The sequence below is a fragment of the Lepidochelys kempii genome, chromosome 1 (assembly GCF_965140285.1).
Source record: "Lepidochelys kempii isolate rLepKem1 chromosome 1, rLepKem1.hap1, whole genome shotgun sequence".
NCBI lineage: Eukaryota > Metazoa > Chordata > Testudines > Cheloniidae > Lepidochelys > Lepidochelys kempii.
Window position 1 is genome coordinate 230,169,058 of NC_136380.1, and position 16,597 is coordinate 230,185,654.

A 16,597-nucleotide genomic window follows, 5' to 3' on the forward strand; every position below is an offset into this window, starting at 1 on the left:
AAGGATATTGGTGTGTGGATGGGACTCGAGTTAACTGCAAAGTGAAGATAAGCCCTTAGAAGCACAAGTCCTGTTGAAAGTCTAAATCACCTATAGGGACTTTTGAAAATCCCATGCTTGCACCTTAGGATGATAAAAAGAAAGCTGATCCATAGTGTCCCCTGGCTCTTAAGCATCATAGGATGGTTGGTATGCCATTATATGTTATACACAGAGAGAGGATGAAATAGTGGGCTTGCTGGAGAATGACTAAATTTCTGGCAAAGAAAGAGAATGAAAGGAGATTTATAGTATATAAAAAAGAGAGAGAAATATCCATGCATAAAACTAAATATAAAATGCCTAAACATAATCCTTAGTGGATTCACCACTTGAAAAATAGCTCTCTGAGAATTTCAGAAACCTTGACAGACCAAAAAACCCAAAAACCTGGGCCTCTAATTGTAAAACTTTTTACCAAAAAGAAAAAAGAAAAAAAAAGGCAGTGGCTTTAGTCATTCAGTTCAGATAACCACCTTTGAGCCAGGAAACTCCATGGGATTGACCTTTCTGAATTTCTTCTGCATTCTTCCATTGGGAAGCAGGGTTTGCAACCCTCATCATGTGGTGAAAAACTAGGATCTGGCCCCAGGAATCCACAAGAAGTACAGGGTCCTGCAGCACCTCTTATGGCTCTCCACTGGCTCTGGTCCCTGGTACCCTGCCTCCATCCCAAAGGAGCTATACTACTAGGTCTTCCCCTTCTAGGCCTTCTATGGTGTACATGAATTTATATAGGTGTAAACGCACACAACTTCAGTCTGTGGTGTAAATTTCACAGCCTCTCCATTTTATTGCAAAACTGTATTCTCTTTTCTTTGAGCTTTTACAGTACATGAAAGATTCTTGAAAAGTAGATCATTTAATGTTATAAACTTGGAAAGGAACAAAAATGATTAAGTGTTTCAATACTCACTACATTCTATTAAATGTTCAAAATACATATGGCTGCAAGGATACAAATTCCAGTGGGCTCTGATAGTTCTAATTTCTTTTTAAATTCTGTGCAGCTTCTTTACCTACTCATGTAATCTGTCACTAAAAACTTTAAATTATATAGTCACAAAAATAACCACATTAATGTGATGTATAAGTCTGAAGTGTAGGTGTAATGGATCCCAGTGGATGCTTGTTTTGTAATTTATGGTGCTCATATGTTGATTTTAAACCCTTATTGCTTTAGCATTCATTTGCCTAATGGGACACTCTCCAGATGGAAGATAAAAATTACGCTGACAATGGAACAATGGACCTGTGAAATTGATTAGAGTTAATCTGCAATGGGATTTTTTTCAGTACTTGTGTTTTTTCTCTCTCTCTTTCTCTCTCTCTTTCTCTCTTTACAGAGGGTATGAACTGTATGAACAAAGATCACGGGTGTGCACATATCTGCCGGGAGACGCCCAAAGGTGGGGTTGCCTGTGAATGTAGGCCTGGCTTTGAGCTTGCCAAAAACCAGAAGGACTGCAAATGTAGGTAGATGGAGACTAAATATCAAATGCCCCAACATGTCTTATTTTCCACATTGCTATTATTTTCCAGAGATAAAGAAATCAGCTAGGCTTTGGCCAGAGGTGATTCAGACTCTATCAAGACCATTAAAGTGTGTTCTTTTTGTGAAGTACTTATTTGGGGGAGGGTGAAAAGTTTTTTTAGGAGTACAGCCTCAAAAGAGATTGGTCTAATGTCAAACCTTCAACCTGAACTCCCCTGAATAAATACTAGGGCAATTCAGATCCAACTTTGAAATTTACAGTTCAACACCATTTCTCGTCTTGAACAGAGGAAATGGGAAGGTGGGAGAAGATGTTTTGTTTTTGAGGGGAGAGGGCAGGGAAAGGGGATGGGCAGGGGAAGAGGCACTTAATTCAAACTGTATTTAGAAAGCAAAAATATCCACTATAAATGAATGCATATCATTAAGATTCTATCTTACAAGACAGTCATGTTCTCTTGAAGTGGCATTGAGCATTAGAGCCATAAAATGAAGTGCACCTACTTTTCATATTTAAAAGACAGGTTTTCAGTAGTATTGGTTGCATTGACATGGACTACTGCCTTTGGCATTACTAGGAAGGCACATGGCCATATCATACATGACATTCTTGAATACCATATTTTAGATGATGGAACACAAGCATGTCACCCAGTGCAATTGGGAGCATAGGATTTTCCATACAGGGTAAGACAATTGATCCTTCTGTAAGAGCCTTATCCACAGCCTGCTGAAGTCAATGGAAGTCTTTCTATTGACTCTAGTTGGCCTTCAATTAGGCACTAATACCTTAACTTGCCTCCCTAACTAGAAGTTTTGGAAGGGATCAAGGGACAAAGAATTGCTGTTACATTTCTTTAATGCTTTATGGAATAAAATGCCAAAAAGGGCCATCTGGTTTCCCCTTAAGGGTGATATTTTTGCCATGATCTTTGCTCCACCTTAACCTCTTTCTTCATGCGCCCTCCCTTCGTTAAATGCGATAAGCAATATTTTTCTGAGTGTAAAGAAAAAGATTATCTTTGAATGTCACTGAGAAGTGCCACAGATTAATGCACATTTTATCAATATTTTAAGGAAAAATAAGAGCACACAGTAAAAAAAAAAATAGTGTTCTAGTAGAGTTTTAAATGTGTTTTAAAAGTGAACATTTTGTTAGCTGACTGTGTGCAATCAGAATTTAAGATGGAGATTAACTTTACTTAATAATTATGCTTGTATTACCTGTATGCACATATCTGTATGTTCCTAGTGGAATATTTGAGCCTTCATCGGTGGAAGATGGTGATAGGAGAATTGGGGCCTCTACCAGTTTCATATTACTAGGCACATCACAATTCAGATGAACAAAAGACCTGAATTTATTCAGTACCCTGCAGAGTTCAAAATGTAGTTTGAGTTATAGTGAATTTTTTAGATCCCTAACCAGGGGCCCTGAGTCTTCAACAGCCACAGAATTTGTTGCAGAATCCTCATCCCCATTTGCTGCAGAAATGTGCTCAGAATCCTACAATAACTTTTTACTTCTAGCCCTTCTGAGTGTAAACTGAGAACAGACCAATACAGTGATATCTGTATGAGTAGTGAGACAACCTGAAACAGTAACTCTGGGAGGAATGAGCTGGCTCATTTATCTCTATGAAAGTCCAATACTGAAATGTAATGAGGATTTAAATGTTAATATTTGTAACAGTTTCATCATTGCAATCATTTGAATGAATTGGCTGAATCCTGAGCTGCACCTTTTTCAGCACTAAGTGCAGCTGAGTCAAGGAGCTGCAAAAGAGAGATTTACACCTTGGTCATCCTACATTAGCTCTGGCACCATCATAGATTAGAGCAGCCTCGGGGTTGCTCTAAAGAATTCTGGCTTATATTAGTCCCCTAAAGGCCATTTATGCTGATCAGGGATTACCAGAACATGCCACATCCCTTCCTGCTGCTGACCTTCCCTTTAATATTAGGGCTAACTGGGAGTGGATGGCACAGAGGCAGTAGAACAAGAGGTGATTTCCCCCACACTGGGTGAATTGGATAAGCATATTGGATGGCATTTTTGCAAGCAATCTATATTAGCCTAAATCTGCTTCAAGTCAAGTTGTGTGTGTGTGTGTGTGTGTGTGTGTGCAAATTATATTAAAGGAATGTTGAGGTTGAGAAGTCAAGCATTCAAAATTTAGGAAATGCCCATGCCATCCTAATTTAGCCCCTTGTGTGTATGCATTATGATTCAGTTTTTAATTACACCATCAAAGAGATTTTTTTTCCACAGAACTCCTGCCTCATTCAGTGCATAAGATGGTTGGTGCTCACTGAGTATTTTGTTTTATCCTCACAGTTCAATGTGTGGACCTGCACATTATACAAACCCTGCTCTGAAGACAGAATTATTCATTTCTTCATGGGCTTTTCTGCGTCATTTATCATTGTGATATCTGAGTGCTTCACAAACATTAATGAATTTATCTCCACCACACCTCTGTGAGGTAAAGTGATATTATAGCTCCGTTTTACAGATGGGAATCTGAGACACAGAGAGTAATGTCAAAAGTGTCCACCAGTTTTGCATGCCCAATTTGAGACATGCAGGGCCTGGATTTAGAGTACTTGGTACTTTGTAGCACTTAATATGTTCCAAGTACAGTTCCCAATTACTTAATTTGCATCTGTAAGTGCTCAGCCTCATGTTTCTCAAGTTGGGCACCCAGAAAATTAGGAACACATAAGTAGTGACCATCTGTGAAAAGTTTGGTAATGACTTGCCAAACATCATATAGGAACTCTGTCGCAGAGGCAGGGATAGAATCCAGTTCTTCAGCGTGGCATTCAACTTCCTTAGTCATGAGACCTTCCTTTCTCTTTCTGCAGTCCCCTGCCTACTCATTACACACTTACCGGCTTCTGCAACAAACGAGGCAGGAGTTCTACAAACCACAGCCATCACTGCACAACCTGAATTCATCACCTGAGTGGATCCCGCCTGTGCATGGAATGGGGCAGGGTCCTGTGGGAAAAGAAGTATGTGATTATGTAATTAAAATATCATAATACATAGACACAAGAGGCTCAATTTAAGTTACATGAGCAACCTCAAATCTGGCATTTCCTCGTTTCTGAATGTTTGACTTTGCAACCTAAACACACTTTCAGTGTAGGTTTTTTAAAATGTAATGCCCTAGGTTTTAAAATATGGTGACCGAAAGAACAAAAAATCCATCATGTGGAATCATACTTGCCACTGTACAGGTCATCAGCAGGTTGACCCTTTAGATCAGAGGTGGGCAAACTACGGCCCACGGGCCACATCCGGCCCGCGGGACCCTCCTGTCTGGCCCCTGAGCTCCTGGCCCAGGAGGCTCGCCCCCGGCCCCTCCCCTGCTGTTCCCCCTTCCCCCGCAACCTCAGTGCACTGCACCACTAGTGCAACGCTCTGGGCGGCCGGGCAGCGCAGTTGCAGAGCCAAGGCCTGACCCAGCGCTCTGGGCAGCATGGCTGTAGTGCCGCCAGCCCCCGGCGCTCCGGGCAGCGCGCTAACGGGGCAGGGAGCAGGAGATGTTGGATAGAGGGCAGGGTAGTTGGGGGGGTGGTCGGGGGAGGGGGTGTGGATAGGGGCCGGGGCGATCAGAGGCCAGGGAACAGGGTAGTTGGATGGGGCAGGGGTCCCGGGGAGCAAGTCAGGAATGAGAGCGGGGTTGGATGGGGCAGCAAGGGGCAGTCGGGGTGGGGAGTCAGGGGGTGCTCAGGGGACAGGGAGCAGAGGGTGGTAGATGGGGTAGGAGTCCCAGAGGTACCGTAAGGGGGCAAGAAGCGGGGGGGGTCGGATAGGAGACAGGGGCCAGGCCATGCCTGGCTGTTTGGGGAGACACAGCCTCCCCTAACTGGCCCTCCAGACAATTCTGGAAACCCGATGTGGCCCTCAGGCCAAAAAGTTTGCCCACCCCTGCTTTAGATCCACCACACAGACCTCTGCCATTTGAACTAAAGGAGTAACTGATAGCAATCGTAGGTGGTCATCCTCTTAGGACCACCCACCAGAGTGGCATCAGACACACACTTTGCCAGTGAGTTTCACAGATATTTGCTGACATCAGAGGAATGTTGAAATTCAGGAATCTTGGGTTCATTGCCAAGGTCTGTAGAGAAATGTGCTCTATTGAGCACAATCCATTCATCCTCTTTTCCCATTCAGACTGTTCCTTAGTTTGCCTCCTCTGCGAAGGATCCAGGATGTACCTCTGCACCTCCAGATATACCCCAATAATCCATTGTCTTTGTTTGTAAACAAGGTCCACACCTGTTGTTTATTTCTTCCTGTAAATTTCCTTTCTGGAAGATTTTGCAATCTCTTGATTACCATTTGGGTCAGTATGCAAACAAATATCCATTGTGAGACATACAATGCCCAATACGCACATGACCAGACAGAGAGATGAGTATCTGTTACCTCTTGCTTGAAAAGAACCTGTCTGAGACATGTCACCTCTTGGTTACCTGCTTTAAGAACATAATTTGCAGTACAGGCACGTAACTCCTTAAATATTATCTGCACATACATGTTGCCATGATTATGATGACCAGTGGGCTACTGGCTCTCAGTAAAGACATGACATGTCATCCTTTAGTGAATTATATGCATATATCTGACCCCAGGGACCCCCTATAAAACTTTATGCACTCTGTGCCATCTGCCAGTTGGCACCAACAGGTTCCTGGGTCACAGTCCTATAATGAAAAGTGTCGGGCAACCTTAACTATATAGACAACTTTACCTGCACCCACCTTTAACGACTTCACTGAGAGCAGACTTAGGCCAGTGCACGAGTACTTTCAAACATGCAACCCAATATGTTTACTCTACAAATCAAAACCTTCTCCCACGCCTTCCAGGACCCTCCAGCTTCCCCTGAGAGTGTTGTGGTGCAGTTAGGTACTGTCAATACAAAAATCTGCAGAACGTTGAAAATTTGGGGCAGACTAAAATAAATTTAATATCAATATTAGTAAAAAAAGCCATGCTGTACTCCTAGCTTTATTCATTGCACATTGTATTCAATATAAAACTCTTTTTCTTTTTTTTTTAGTTTATCTGAAGCTGCCACAAATTGCCAATGTGCTGCACCAGCTGTTACAGAAACTCCCAGCACCCAGGCTACAAAATGTAGATCTAGCTTATTGAAAATTACATGGTGTCTTGGCAATAACATACACTTCAGCCACATTTGGTAATAGATAGGGATGTAATTATCCTAATATTTTTTAAATTGTTGGATACTAAATACTAGGTTCAAAATCTGATCAGGTTGTAAATATAAATCCGTCTAATAAGGCACACAAAGATGTTAATGTGGCTTAAGAGGGTAAGCTGGCTAACTCCTTAAAATAGCTTAAATTCTAAAGCCACTTTAGAGTGTTAAGCTTTAAACTATCCTTGTAACATACATTTTTGAGGTCACTCTCAGTTCGATTCTGAGTAGCTTGAGAGAGCTCAAAAATGTGTACAAATCAGATCTGGTTTAGATATTCATCACACATATGTATTAAACATTAAAATAATGTTATTAAGGTTGCAAAAGCAAGCACTCAAAAAAGTTAGGAAATGCCAGAATTAGTGTTGGACACATACATTTGATTCTGCACTCCCTTACCCGTACCTCGTGTGTGTATTATGATACAATCTTTGTATAGAATCAGATACTATTTCTTCCATAAGACACTTCTTTTTCTTCCAGAAGCTCCTTGTCCCCAGGGAAGGGTATCACAAAAGAGAACAAAATGAATGTTGGGGGGGCATACAGTTACCAGGCAGAATTAAGGTTGCAGAAGCAAGCTGAATTCTAAAGCTTGGTCTACACTAGAGTTAGATCAATGTAAGGCAGCTTACATGACCTATCTCTGTAAGCATCTACACTACAACTTTGCTCCCAGCGGTGTATGTGTATACGTACACAGTGTACGTGTATACTGACCTAATTACTCCACCTCTGCAAGAGGCGTAGCACTTAGATCGATGTAGTTAGGGCAACATAGTGTCTGTGTAGACACTGCATTACTTACATTACCTGTTGGCTGTCAGCCTCTGGGGGGAGGGGTTTTCCAGTTGTCAGTGCCCCACATAGTTAAGTTGTTGAAAGTGCTCCTGGCGAGGACCTGCACCACCAACAGAAGACATGAACCACTGCAATAATTGCTGTGGTAGCTGTATGTCAACCTAACTTAGGTCAATTAAATTTTGTAATGTAGACAAGGCCTTGGTGTTTGAACTTGCAACCTTAATAATGTTATTTTAATGTAGCTTTTTCCTATGGAATATAGCTATATATTTGAAATCCCTATTGTATTTAATGTCTAATTTAATCTGGCTTTTATCTGTTACTCATTTTCTGAGCTATTCTTCCTCATTTTCATGATTGTAAATGTTGTTTCTGAGGCAACCATCATTCTTCATATTAATTTAAAATGTTGGCCCATATGTGAAACTGTGTCTGAGGACCGCTTAGAGTAGCTCAGGATGGAGGTGAAAAAGTGGCCGTTTGCTTTCAGCCACCTTTGTGCTCTCCTGATCCTCAACTAATCTGAATAGGTCTGATTCTCTCCCCCTCCCCCCATCCCCCAGCACAATTTAGAGGAGCCATATGGCTCCTCAAAGTTGCACCAGCTGCCAGTGGCCCTAAGGTGCTGTTAATGGTAGCCAGAGATCACTGGGGCATAGGGACACACTGGCTACACCCCTTTCCCCCTAGCAACATGCCCTGAGCTGACAGCCAGGAAGAGAGGGAGCATAGGATGAGCTGAGCTATGGTACCTATATCACCCGAAGATTCCCCCCTACACTGGGGTGACACTCCCAGGAGCAGGTAAGCCAGGTTTAGGATAGCTTTGTGCTGGGAAAGTGGTGACACAAAGCTGTCCCAACGCAACTGAGGATCTGGCTCATTACTTCTAATAATGACTCATTAGCATTACAACTTTAAGATCACATTTTTAAACTCTAAGGGTTCAATTATATTCTCTGCTGATGCACAAGGGGGCATGAATTAGGGAGCCGACTAGCCCATATGCTGCCATCTACAGGAAGTGCCAGTGGACATATGGTGGATATGCATATTGCTCCTGCTCAGAGAAGCAGCAAAGAACACTTGTCAGTGCTTTGCCCTGGCCTTCGCTGTGAAATGCTGCTCTTTGCTGTTGAGAACCCTGTGGCAGAGAATGCATTACACAAAATGTATATTCTCCATAGATTGAGAAGCCAGGGAAGGATTTGGCCGATTATTTCTAATGGTGGCAGCTTACCCTATGCATATGATCCGGTTTTAGTACAATGCCGTAGTTCTCATGGGATATAGCCAGATATTTTGATCTCTCTTAGAGTTTCTTGGTATTCACATATGTCTATCAAGGTGACTTCAGTAGGGTTATTCTAGTTTTACACCAGCTTTATGGAGAGAAGACTGTCTGGCCCATAAAGTCTAACAAATGTTTATCTTTTTCTTTAGTGAGAAATATTAGACACTAATTTGCATCCACTTGTTTTATCATAATAATGTAATGTATAGTATGCTACTGTGATTTACATTTGTTAAAAGGGCACTGTCAAGGTTGGTAGGTCAAAACATTTGACTTAGTTTATTGTGCATTTTTATTTCCATACATTCTGAACTCTAATTTATTCTTTTGTGTAGCCGTATCGTGAAGTTTACAAGAAATCTCTTTGTAGAAAGCGGGTTTGGATTTCTTAGGCAGCTCACTATAATACTTTTCTATAAAAAAGGGATAGATCTGGATTTTGGAGGTAATATCGTGGCCCCATAAAGACAATCAGAGTTTTGCCATTGACTTGAATGGAAGCAGGATTTAGCCCATTCAATGAAGAAGGAAAACTCTCCAACCTTTTGTTAAAACTAGAGATGGGCCTCAATTTATATATATGCAGAACTGGATTTCACACCCCAAAGTTCATAGTGGTCCAGCTTTGGAGTTTTGGTTCAAGTTGCTAAAGAGATAGGGAGAAGCTAAAAATAGGAATCTGGATCAGATTTCAAGTCCCCCAAAAATCTGAGTATTCAAATCCAGGATTTTTTGGTTCAGGCCCATCTCTAGTTAAATCTAGAGCATACTACTAGTTTGCTAAATCAAATAATTTCCTGTTGCAGCCCTGGGTTCCTCAGCCACCATCACCATAACATTTTCAACAGGAGATAGTGAATAAGTTTATTATTTAAGATACTGAAAGTCAATTTTTTTGTGGACCAACCTTGACAAGTTTCCCCTTTAAAGACTAACATAGGTGGGTAATAAATTATCAGAAATACTTTTCATTGTACAGCATGGCTTATTTTGCAGATATAGGAAAAGACACAAAAAAATCAGTCCAAAATTCCCTCTGTGAAATCACTAGGCCAAGTTTTTCTATCTATGTAGTTATATAGCCTTCATCGCCAATAATATCTGAGCATCTTGAAATCATTAATGGATTTTTATCTTCCCAATAACCCTACGAGGTTCAAAAGTATTATTTCCATTTTACAGTTGGGAAACTGAGGCCTGGGGTAAATTTAGTGACTTCCCAAGTGGTCTACCCTCTAAACCATCCTTCTTATCTTTTAAATTCCACTGGAATAAATCTGGAATAACTCCACTGACCTCAAATATGTTACCATGGATTTACACTGGTATAACTGACAGTAGAGTTTGGCTCACTGTCCACAACCCAGTAAATTGTTCCAAAATTAGATCTTATTTTGCCTGGAGTTGATTTAATAATAATTCTTTTAAAAAAACAATACTAGGGTTGAATTTTCAAAAGTGCTCAGTGCTCGCCTAACTCTGCTCCCACACTGGCGACAATGATTAAACTCCAGTTGACTCAATTGGAAGGACAATTAAACCAAGGCTGAAGCAGCTCTTTTGAAAGTCTCACCTCAACTTTTATTTTGTGCCACCCACTTAGTGGGCTGTCAGTTTAACCATTTTTATGATTTTGCAGAATGTGATATTGTGTGGTGAATGGAGACTTCACTGTGCAGAGGAGCAGGGAAATTGGCATTTAATCCAACATGAATCACTTTAAACTGCATCATTCTAGAGTAGCTTTTTGTAGAAACATGTCTGTTCTCCTTACACCAGTGTAGGTCAGGAGTAACTCTTATTAAAGTGAAGGGAGTTGCACTGGTGTAAAACAGTATAAGTGAATGAGAATCAAGTTCCACAGTTATGCATTTTAATGTGCACATTGGAAGACTCCATTCCAGGCATCTATCTCATTCTGGATTTGATTCTCTTCTCACATCAGTGTGAGTCAGGAGTGACTCCACTGAAGTCAGTGTAAAACTCGTGAACGTGAAGAGAATCAGGCCCTCTTTTTGAGAATCTTCTAGCAAGATTTCAAAAATAGCCTGAAGTTAGGCTTCACTTATTGAGACATCTGCCTGATTTTCGAAAGTGTTGAGCTCCTGTTGAGATCAGAGTTACGTGTCTTAAATCTGGGCCTAAAATATTCAGTGTAGCCCCATCTCTAGTTTTAGCCCTCTGATAATTATATACAGCAAAGTTTTTCTTCCTGCTTGCAGGTGATTACATACCAGAAAATTCAGATATATTCCATTTTTTAGAGACTAGTAAAGTGAGATCATTGAGATGAATCGGATCTGTAAGACTCTCTGCACTTTTGAAAATGAGAGGTGTTTTTGTATTTGAGAGCCTCACTTTAAGTTCCTTTAAAAAAAAAAAAAAGAAAAAATCTTGGCTTTACCTAATTGGATACTTTATAAATTCTCTGTCTAGCAAGGGAAATCCTGGTGATATTTAAATGTAACATGGCAGAGAATACTGTGGTTCTAGAACCAGTCTAGGATGGCTTAGAAATAAATATCTGTGCCAGAGAGCTTCCTTTGATTAATAGAATTCAGTATCTAAACTGACATAATATTAAGACATGCCAAAACCCTCTGAAATAATTCATGATATAAGTAAATAATTAGACATTTGATTTCCCAATCCTTTTTAAAAAAAATATATTCCAATATATGCATGCACGAAGGGCCTGATCCTTCTCCATCTTGACCCTGGTGTAGACATTTGGACTTGTGTATAATGACAGGAAAGTGTGTTTAAAACACTGTCAGATCACAGTTGTTTCATTTTGTGTGCACTTTGCACAGGTGTGTGACTACACATGGTGTAAAACAGGAGGAGAATCAGGCCCATTATAACCAGATTACTATTTGGGAAATGCCAGCGTCCTATGAGTTAAAAATGAAATTCCCTCCTGAGACAAAATCTGCTTTATTAGAAATTCTTTAAAATTGCTAAATTCTGCCCACCTTGAGAATTTTGTCTCAGAAAATTTCTTTGTTGTTAGAAGTAATTTTAGTAAATATATACTGAAGTGATAGTGAAATGTCCATAGGCTTCTTCCGAGTTGAAGCCAATATACTGTAGTCCCAGAAAAAGGCTTTTAAAAATAGAAAAAGGGTCTCCTGTCTTATTTTTAAACATTCTTCTATTCTGGGAGGATTAGGGTTTTTGAAAGAATAGATTTCAAGACTGATGTATTTTTGCTCTTGCGGTCTGGATCACTGCTTCCTCCAATTATGGAGTGAAGCCCAGCAGGAGAAGAAAAATGCTATCTATAGACTGGAAAATATGTCTGTATTAGTAGACTGCTCATTTCTTCGTGCCATATATATCATGGATATGAACCATGGCGTTTTAGGAGGAGATGAAATTGGCTGGTCATTCATGCTAAAACAACTAATCCAAACAGAATGAATTTTAAAAAGTGCAACATTCTGGGTTTTTTGAATTACATGGATGAGGGAGGAGTTAGTTAGGAAAAAAAGGGGACCAGGCAAAGAACGGAGAGTGGAAACACCCATAAATAAAAATGTTGTGTTGTCTAATGTCTTGCTTTATAACTGATCTTCTGTATTCTAAAAAGGCCCTCAAAAACTAATTGGTTTCATTGTAATTTTATTTATGTATTCATATATACACATACATTTTGGGCATAACTAGTAACCTGTAACTATGGAAATGGAGGCTGCCAACACACCTGTGATGACACAGATACTGGTCCTGTGTGTGGTTGTCATCAGAAGTATGCCCTGCACTCAGATGGCCGAACATGCATCGGTAAGTACCTCTCTAAAGCACACTTTTTACTAGTAATATGGTAGAATGAGTTGGTGTGTGTGTGGACCCTAGGAGATTAAAACTATTGTTGAGAGGAGTGTGCAATAGTAGGTTTTGGTCATAACAGTTAGGGTCAAACTTTGCAAAGAGATTAGAAGCATACAGTTATGATTGTTTTATGTAAATGTTTGTCTGTGAAATATCCCATTGTCATTGCTTTGTCATTTTAATTCTATTTTTATAAATCGAATTTAATAACTTTTAAAATTGAAAAGCACAAAAGGTAACTATGGATCAAGGATCAACTCTACCCCTTTATACTCATATGAGCAGTCCATTGATTTCAGTGGGACTTCTCACATCAGTAAGGTGAGTAGGATTTGATCCTAATATTTTTTAAATTCTATTTGGGGATAATTTAATGTCCATAATATGCTTGCTTTCCTGGTTTTTTGTTTTTGCTTTATAGCAAAATAATAGTACTCATCGTGAGTAAGCTTCCAGTGTGACTGTCAATGGGAAAATGGCCTAGCAGGAAGTGAAGCATCCTGGGTGATGCCATGCAAATATTTATTATTACAAAGTACATTGTTTGCATAATATTATCCGTTTTTGTACAAAAAGGAACTTTTTGCAATAAGTTAATCAGTGGTTATGTTCCTTTTTTACACTCTTACTCTCAAAATCAGAACCTAAAAATCCATAATGGTTTTCATCATCTTCACATTGTTATTGATTAGTTTGTTTCAAAAATGTATAAAGTAATACAAAAAATAGGAAATAAGCTTAAATACTTTCAGAATTAGATGGAAGTTCTTAGTCTTCTCTCTCCTTTCTCCATATTTGAAAACATACAGGTCCTGATCCCCAGCCTACTGAATTCAATAGAAATCTTTCAGATTACTTCAGTGGGCTTGAGACCAGGCCCATAGGCAGCGAGATCTGTTCAGACAAACCCCTTGCCAGCTCATGGAATTGACCTCAGATAGGGCTCAGCATAGGGAAAGGGGTCTGATTGCACAGATCTCATGACCGGATCAGGGCTGTAGCCTTCACTAAAGGAAAAGTTATCAAGGTACAACAATTACCATGTCTTGCTGTATACACTACCTATTCCTGGACTGTTAGGATCTCTCTATCAGTACTTTCTGTTAACATATTGGTCTGAGTTCTGCAGTCCCTCTGCATAAGGAACTCCTATTGAAGTCTATGGGAGTTCCATGTGCAGAGAGCTTGCAGGATTGAGGGCCCTAATACCAGGTTTTATTGAGGAACATGAAATAAATTTTTGATGCTCCCATTTGCAAGAGTTCACTGTTCATTGATTTCCTCAGGTTGATGTTTAAATTTGTCCATCATGTTCAAAAGGATGTACTCCTGGCTTTTTTTATTACTATAATTTTTCGTTTTTGTAATGTAACAAACACAACTTCATGTTACATTCTTTGGTCCTGCGATGTAAGTCACATATTACTGCTTGTGTTGATTTTCCTCCCTCTGAGTAGTTCTTTCTTTTAGAACACACTTTTTAATTTTTATTTATTTTTTACATTTTTATTCCTGCTTTCTGGTGATGGTTCCTGATTGCCTGTCTTGTCTGATAACTGACGTTCATTAATTATTTACAGAACAATAAAAAACCCACAGTATCTCAAACAAAAGCCTCTATTGCAGCCTGATCCCATCTAGAACTTGTTTAAAAACTTCTCGTTACAACTCAACCATGTAGTGTTGCCACAGATCAAACCTGCCAGCCGCCGCCTTCTCCTCCTCCTTCTCATTTCCATTATTCCACTGTTTGCTGTCTTCAGTGGTGTATATATTCTGGGCATCACTGCAAGAATGCAAACTTCTGCAATGCCAGATAAATACTTTTTGACCCTTTGTCTAACACATTTTGTCTTTGTTTGCCTGATTTTTATTTCTTTTTTAATGTTTGCTGCATGTGAAAGTCCCCACTTGCATTTTGTTTTGGCTTTTTTAATAAAGCAACTCCACCACCCTGCATAAATCATTTTATTTACCCAGCTGCTGCTTTCTCCATTGCTGTCCTGTATGAGAAACCTTTATTTTTATTTCACTTACTGCTCATCTCTTCCCTCCCTTGTGAATGATTGTTTCTATGTATTTCTAATGAAGCATAACTCAACTAAAGTCCTTGTTATGCTGAATTGAAACTCTTACCTATAGGATATCAGAAATTATTTGCAAAATGACCTTTGCTGACATCATCTTGCTTACTGCATGCTTATAAAATTACTAAACCCTGTTCTTGCAACATCTTTTCTAGCATTGAATGTTTAGCTCGTAGTGTTTCATAGACAAGCAGGCAACCAGCACTGCCCAAATTGATCTTTTTTGTGTTTGTTTGGTTTGTTGTTCGTTTTTTGGTTTGGGGTTTTTCCTTTTTTTTAAATTTGCATGCATTGTTTGGTTTTTAAACACTCTGTCAATGTGTACACGACTATGGTGCACCCATGCCCTTCCATCACCGGATTCTTTTAGCTCTGTGTGTCTGTCTCATCTTTGTCCTCAGCCTGCCATTTTCAGATCCTGATCCCACCATCAGCCTGAATCACTTTACAGTTTGTCTTTAATAGTTTGTTTAACTAGAACCCTTGTATTTAAATTTCCATTACTAACATCTGTCTGGGGCAGTCCTGTTTGCTGTCTCATTCTCTAGTAGGAAACAAGCTTTGTGTGTGTTTTCTGGTTAATTACTTTGTCATTTATCATTCCTCCTCCTCCTCTTCTTCCTTCCCCTTCTGCCCCAAGCACCCTTTAATTTTTTTCTGGGGTTTCAAGTGGAATTAACTCTCTAACTGGGATTTAGTGCTTTCATGGCTTGCTTCTTGGCTTTGGTTGTGCCAGGCCAAGAAACTGTCTTAGGCAGCGGAAAATTGGGCTTTTGATTAACCAACTGCTCCATGTTTGTCCCTTACTTGTGTTTTAGAGAAGGATGAGGCTGCAATTGAGAGTTCTGAGTACAATGCCACGTCAGTAGCTGATGTGGACAAGAGGGTGAAACGGCGGCTACTTATGGGTAACACTTTTCTTCCACTTCCTTTGTTGTGCTCTCACTTTGTCTGTGTGTGTGTGTATGGATTTTTTTTGTTTGCTTTTTTTAAAAATTTATTTTTAGTTTATTTCATCTATGTTTATGAGGTCACCTTTTTTAAGTTCTTGTCTTCCATCATACAATTTCATTTCTCATTTGTAAACTTTTTCCCCTAACCCTGCAGTTTTCATGTTCAATTTCTTCTGCATTGAAAGAAATTTTTGCCATTAACTTTACTGACCTTTTGCAAACTACTTCTTACGTGTGATTTGTGTATGTATGTGTGGATCCAGGGTTCACATAAAATCTCATGTGTCAGATCTGCCTTTAGTTTATAAGTGGATGATGATATAAAATGATGCTCTTTTTCATATATGGTGTTATATTTGCTTAGTTAAGTTTTTTGCAGTACTTTTGAGTGAAATGTATATATTATTGCTAGAAATTCATTTATTTCCTTAACACTGATACGTTGAAAACTATTGTGATAAGTGAGCTTTAATATGATCTTCTCTCAAGATTAGTGCATGGTTTGTTTCTGTGGGTTATCCGCTAAAGAGTGGAAGAAGAACGACCAAGATAATTCTTCTGATACTAATCAATTGCTCAGGCATCTAATAAACTGTCTTGTTCATATTATACATATGACCATTGATGATGGTGTTCTTTTTGCAAATAAAAAGGAGCTTGCATTTTTGGTTTTCATAGGAGCATATGGTATGGGAACAGAATCAACAATCTGGTTGCTTTTCCTGCTGAGTTATTCTTTAAGGTTGTGGTGGCTGGATCTCTGCCAGATTCCTTTTCACATAACAAATGTCATCGAAGAGTATGGATTACTGAACTGTACTGCTACTTTGGAGAAATCCAGGCAG

The 16,597-nt window shown here is 39.5% G+C and overlaps 1 protein-coding gene across 4 annotated transcripts in view; it reads left to right on the forward strand.

Moving 5' to 3' along the window:
• The window catches only part of SCUBE1 (signal peptide, CUB domain and EGF like domain containing 1), a 297,458-nt gene that overhangs the window by 158,361 nt on the left and 122,500 nt on the right, over positions 1 to 16,597 (forward strand). For 2 of the 4 annotated variants that reach the window (XM_073316774.1, XM_073316783.1), the window contains exons 5-7: positions 1,386 to 1,511; positions 12,548 to 12,664; positions 15,618 to 15,707. In XM_073316774.1, the coding sequence (XP_073172875.1) occupies positions 1,386 to 1,511; positions 12,548 to 12,664; positions 15,618 to 15,707 (333 nt within the window). The remainder of the gene's footprint in view (positions 1 to 1,385; positions 1,512 to 12,547; positions 12,665 to 15,617; positions 15,708 to 16,597) is intronic. The other 2 variants (XM_073316805.2, XM_073316815.2) reach the window with 1 other exon arrangement.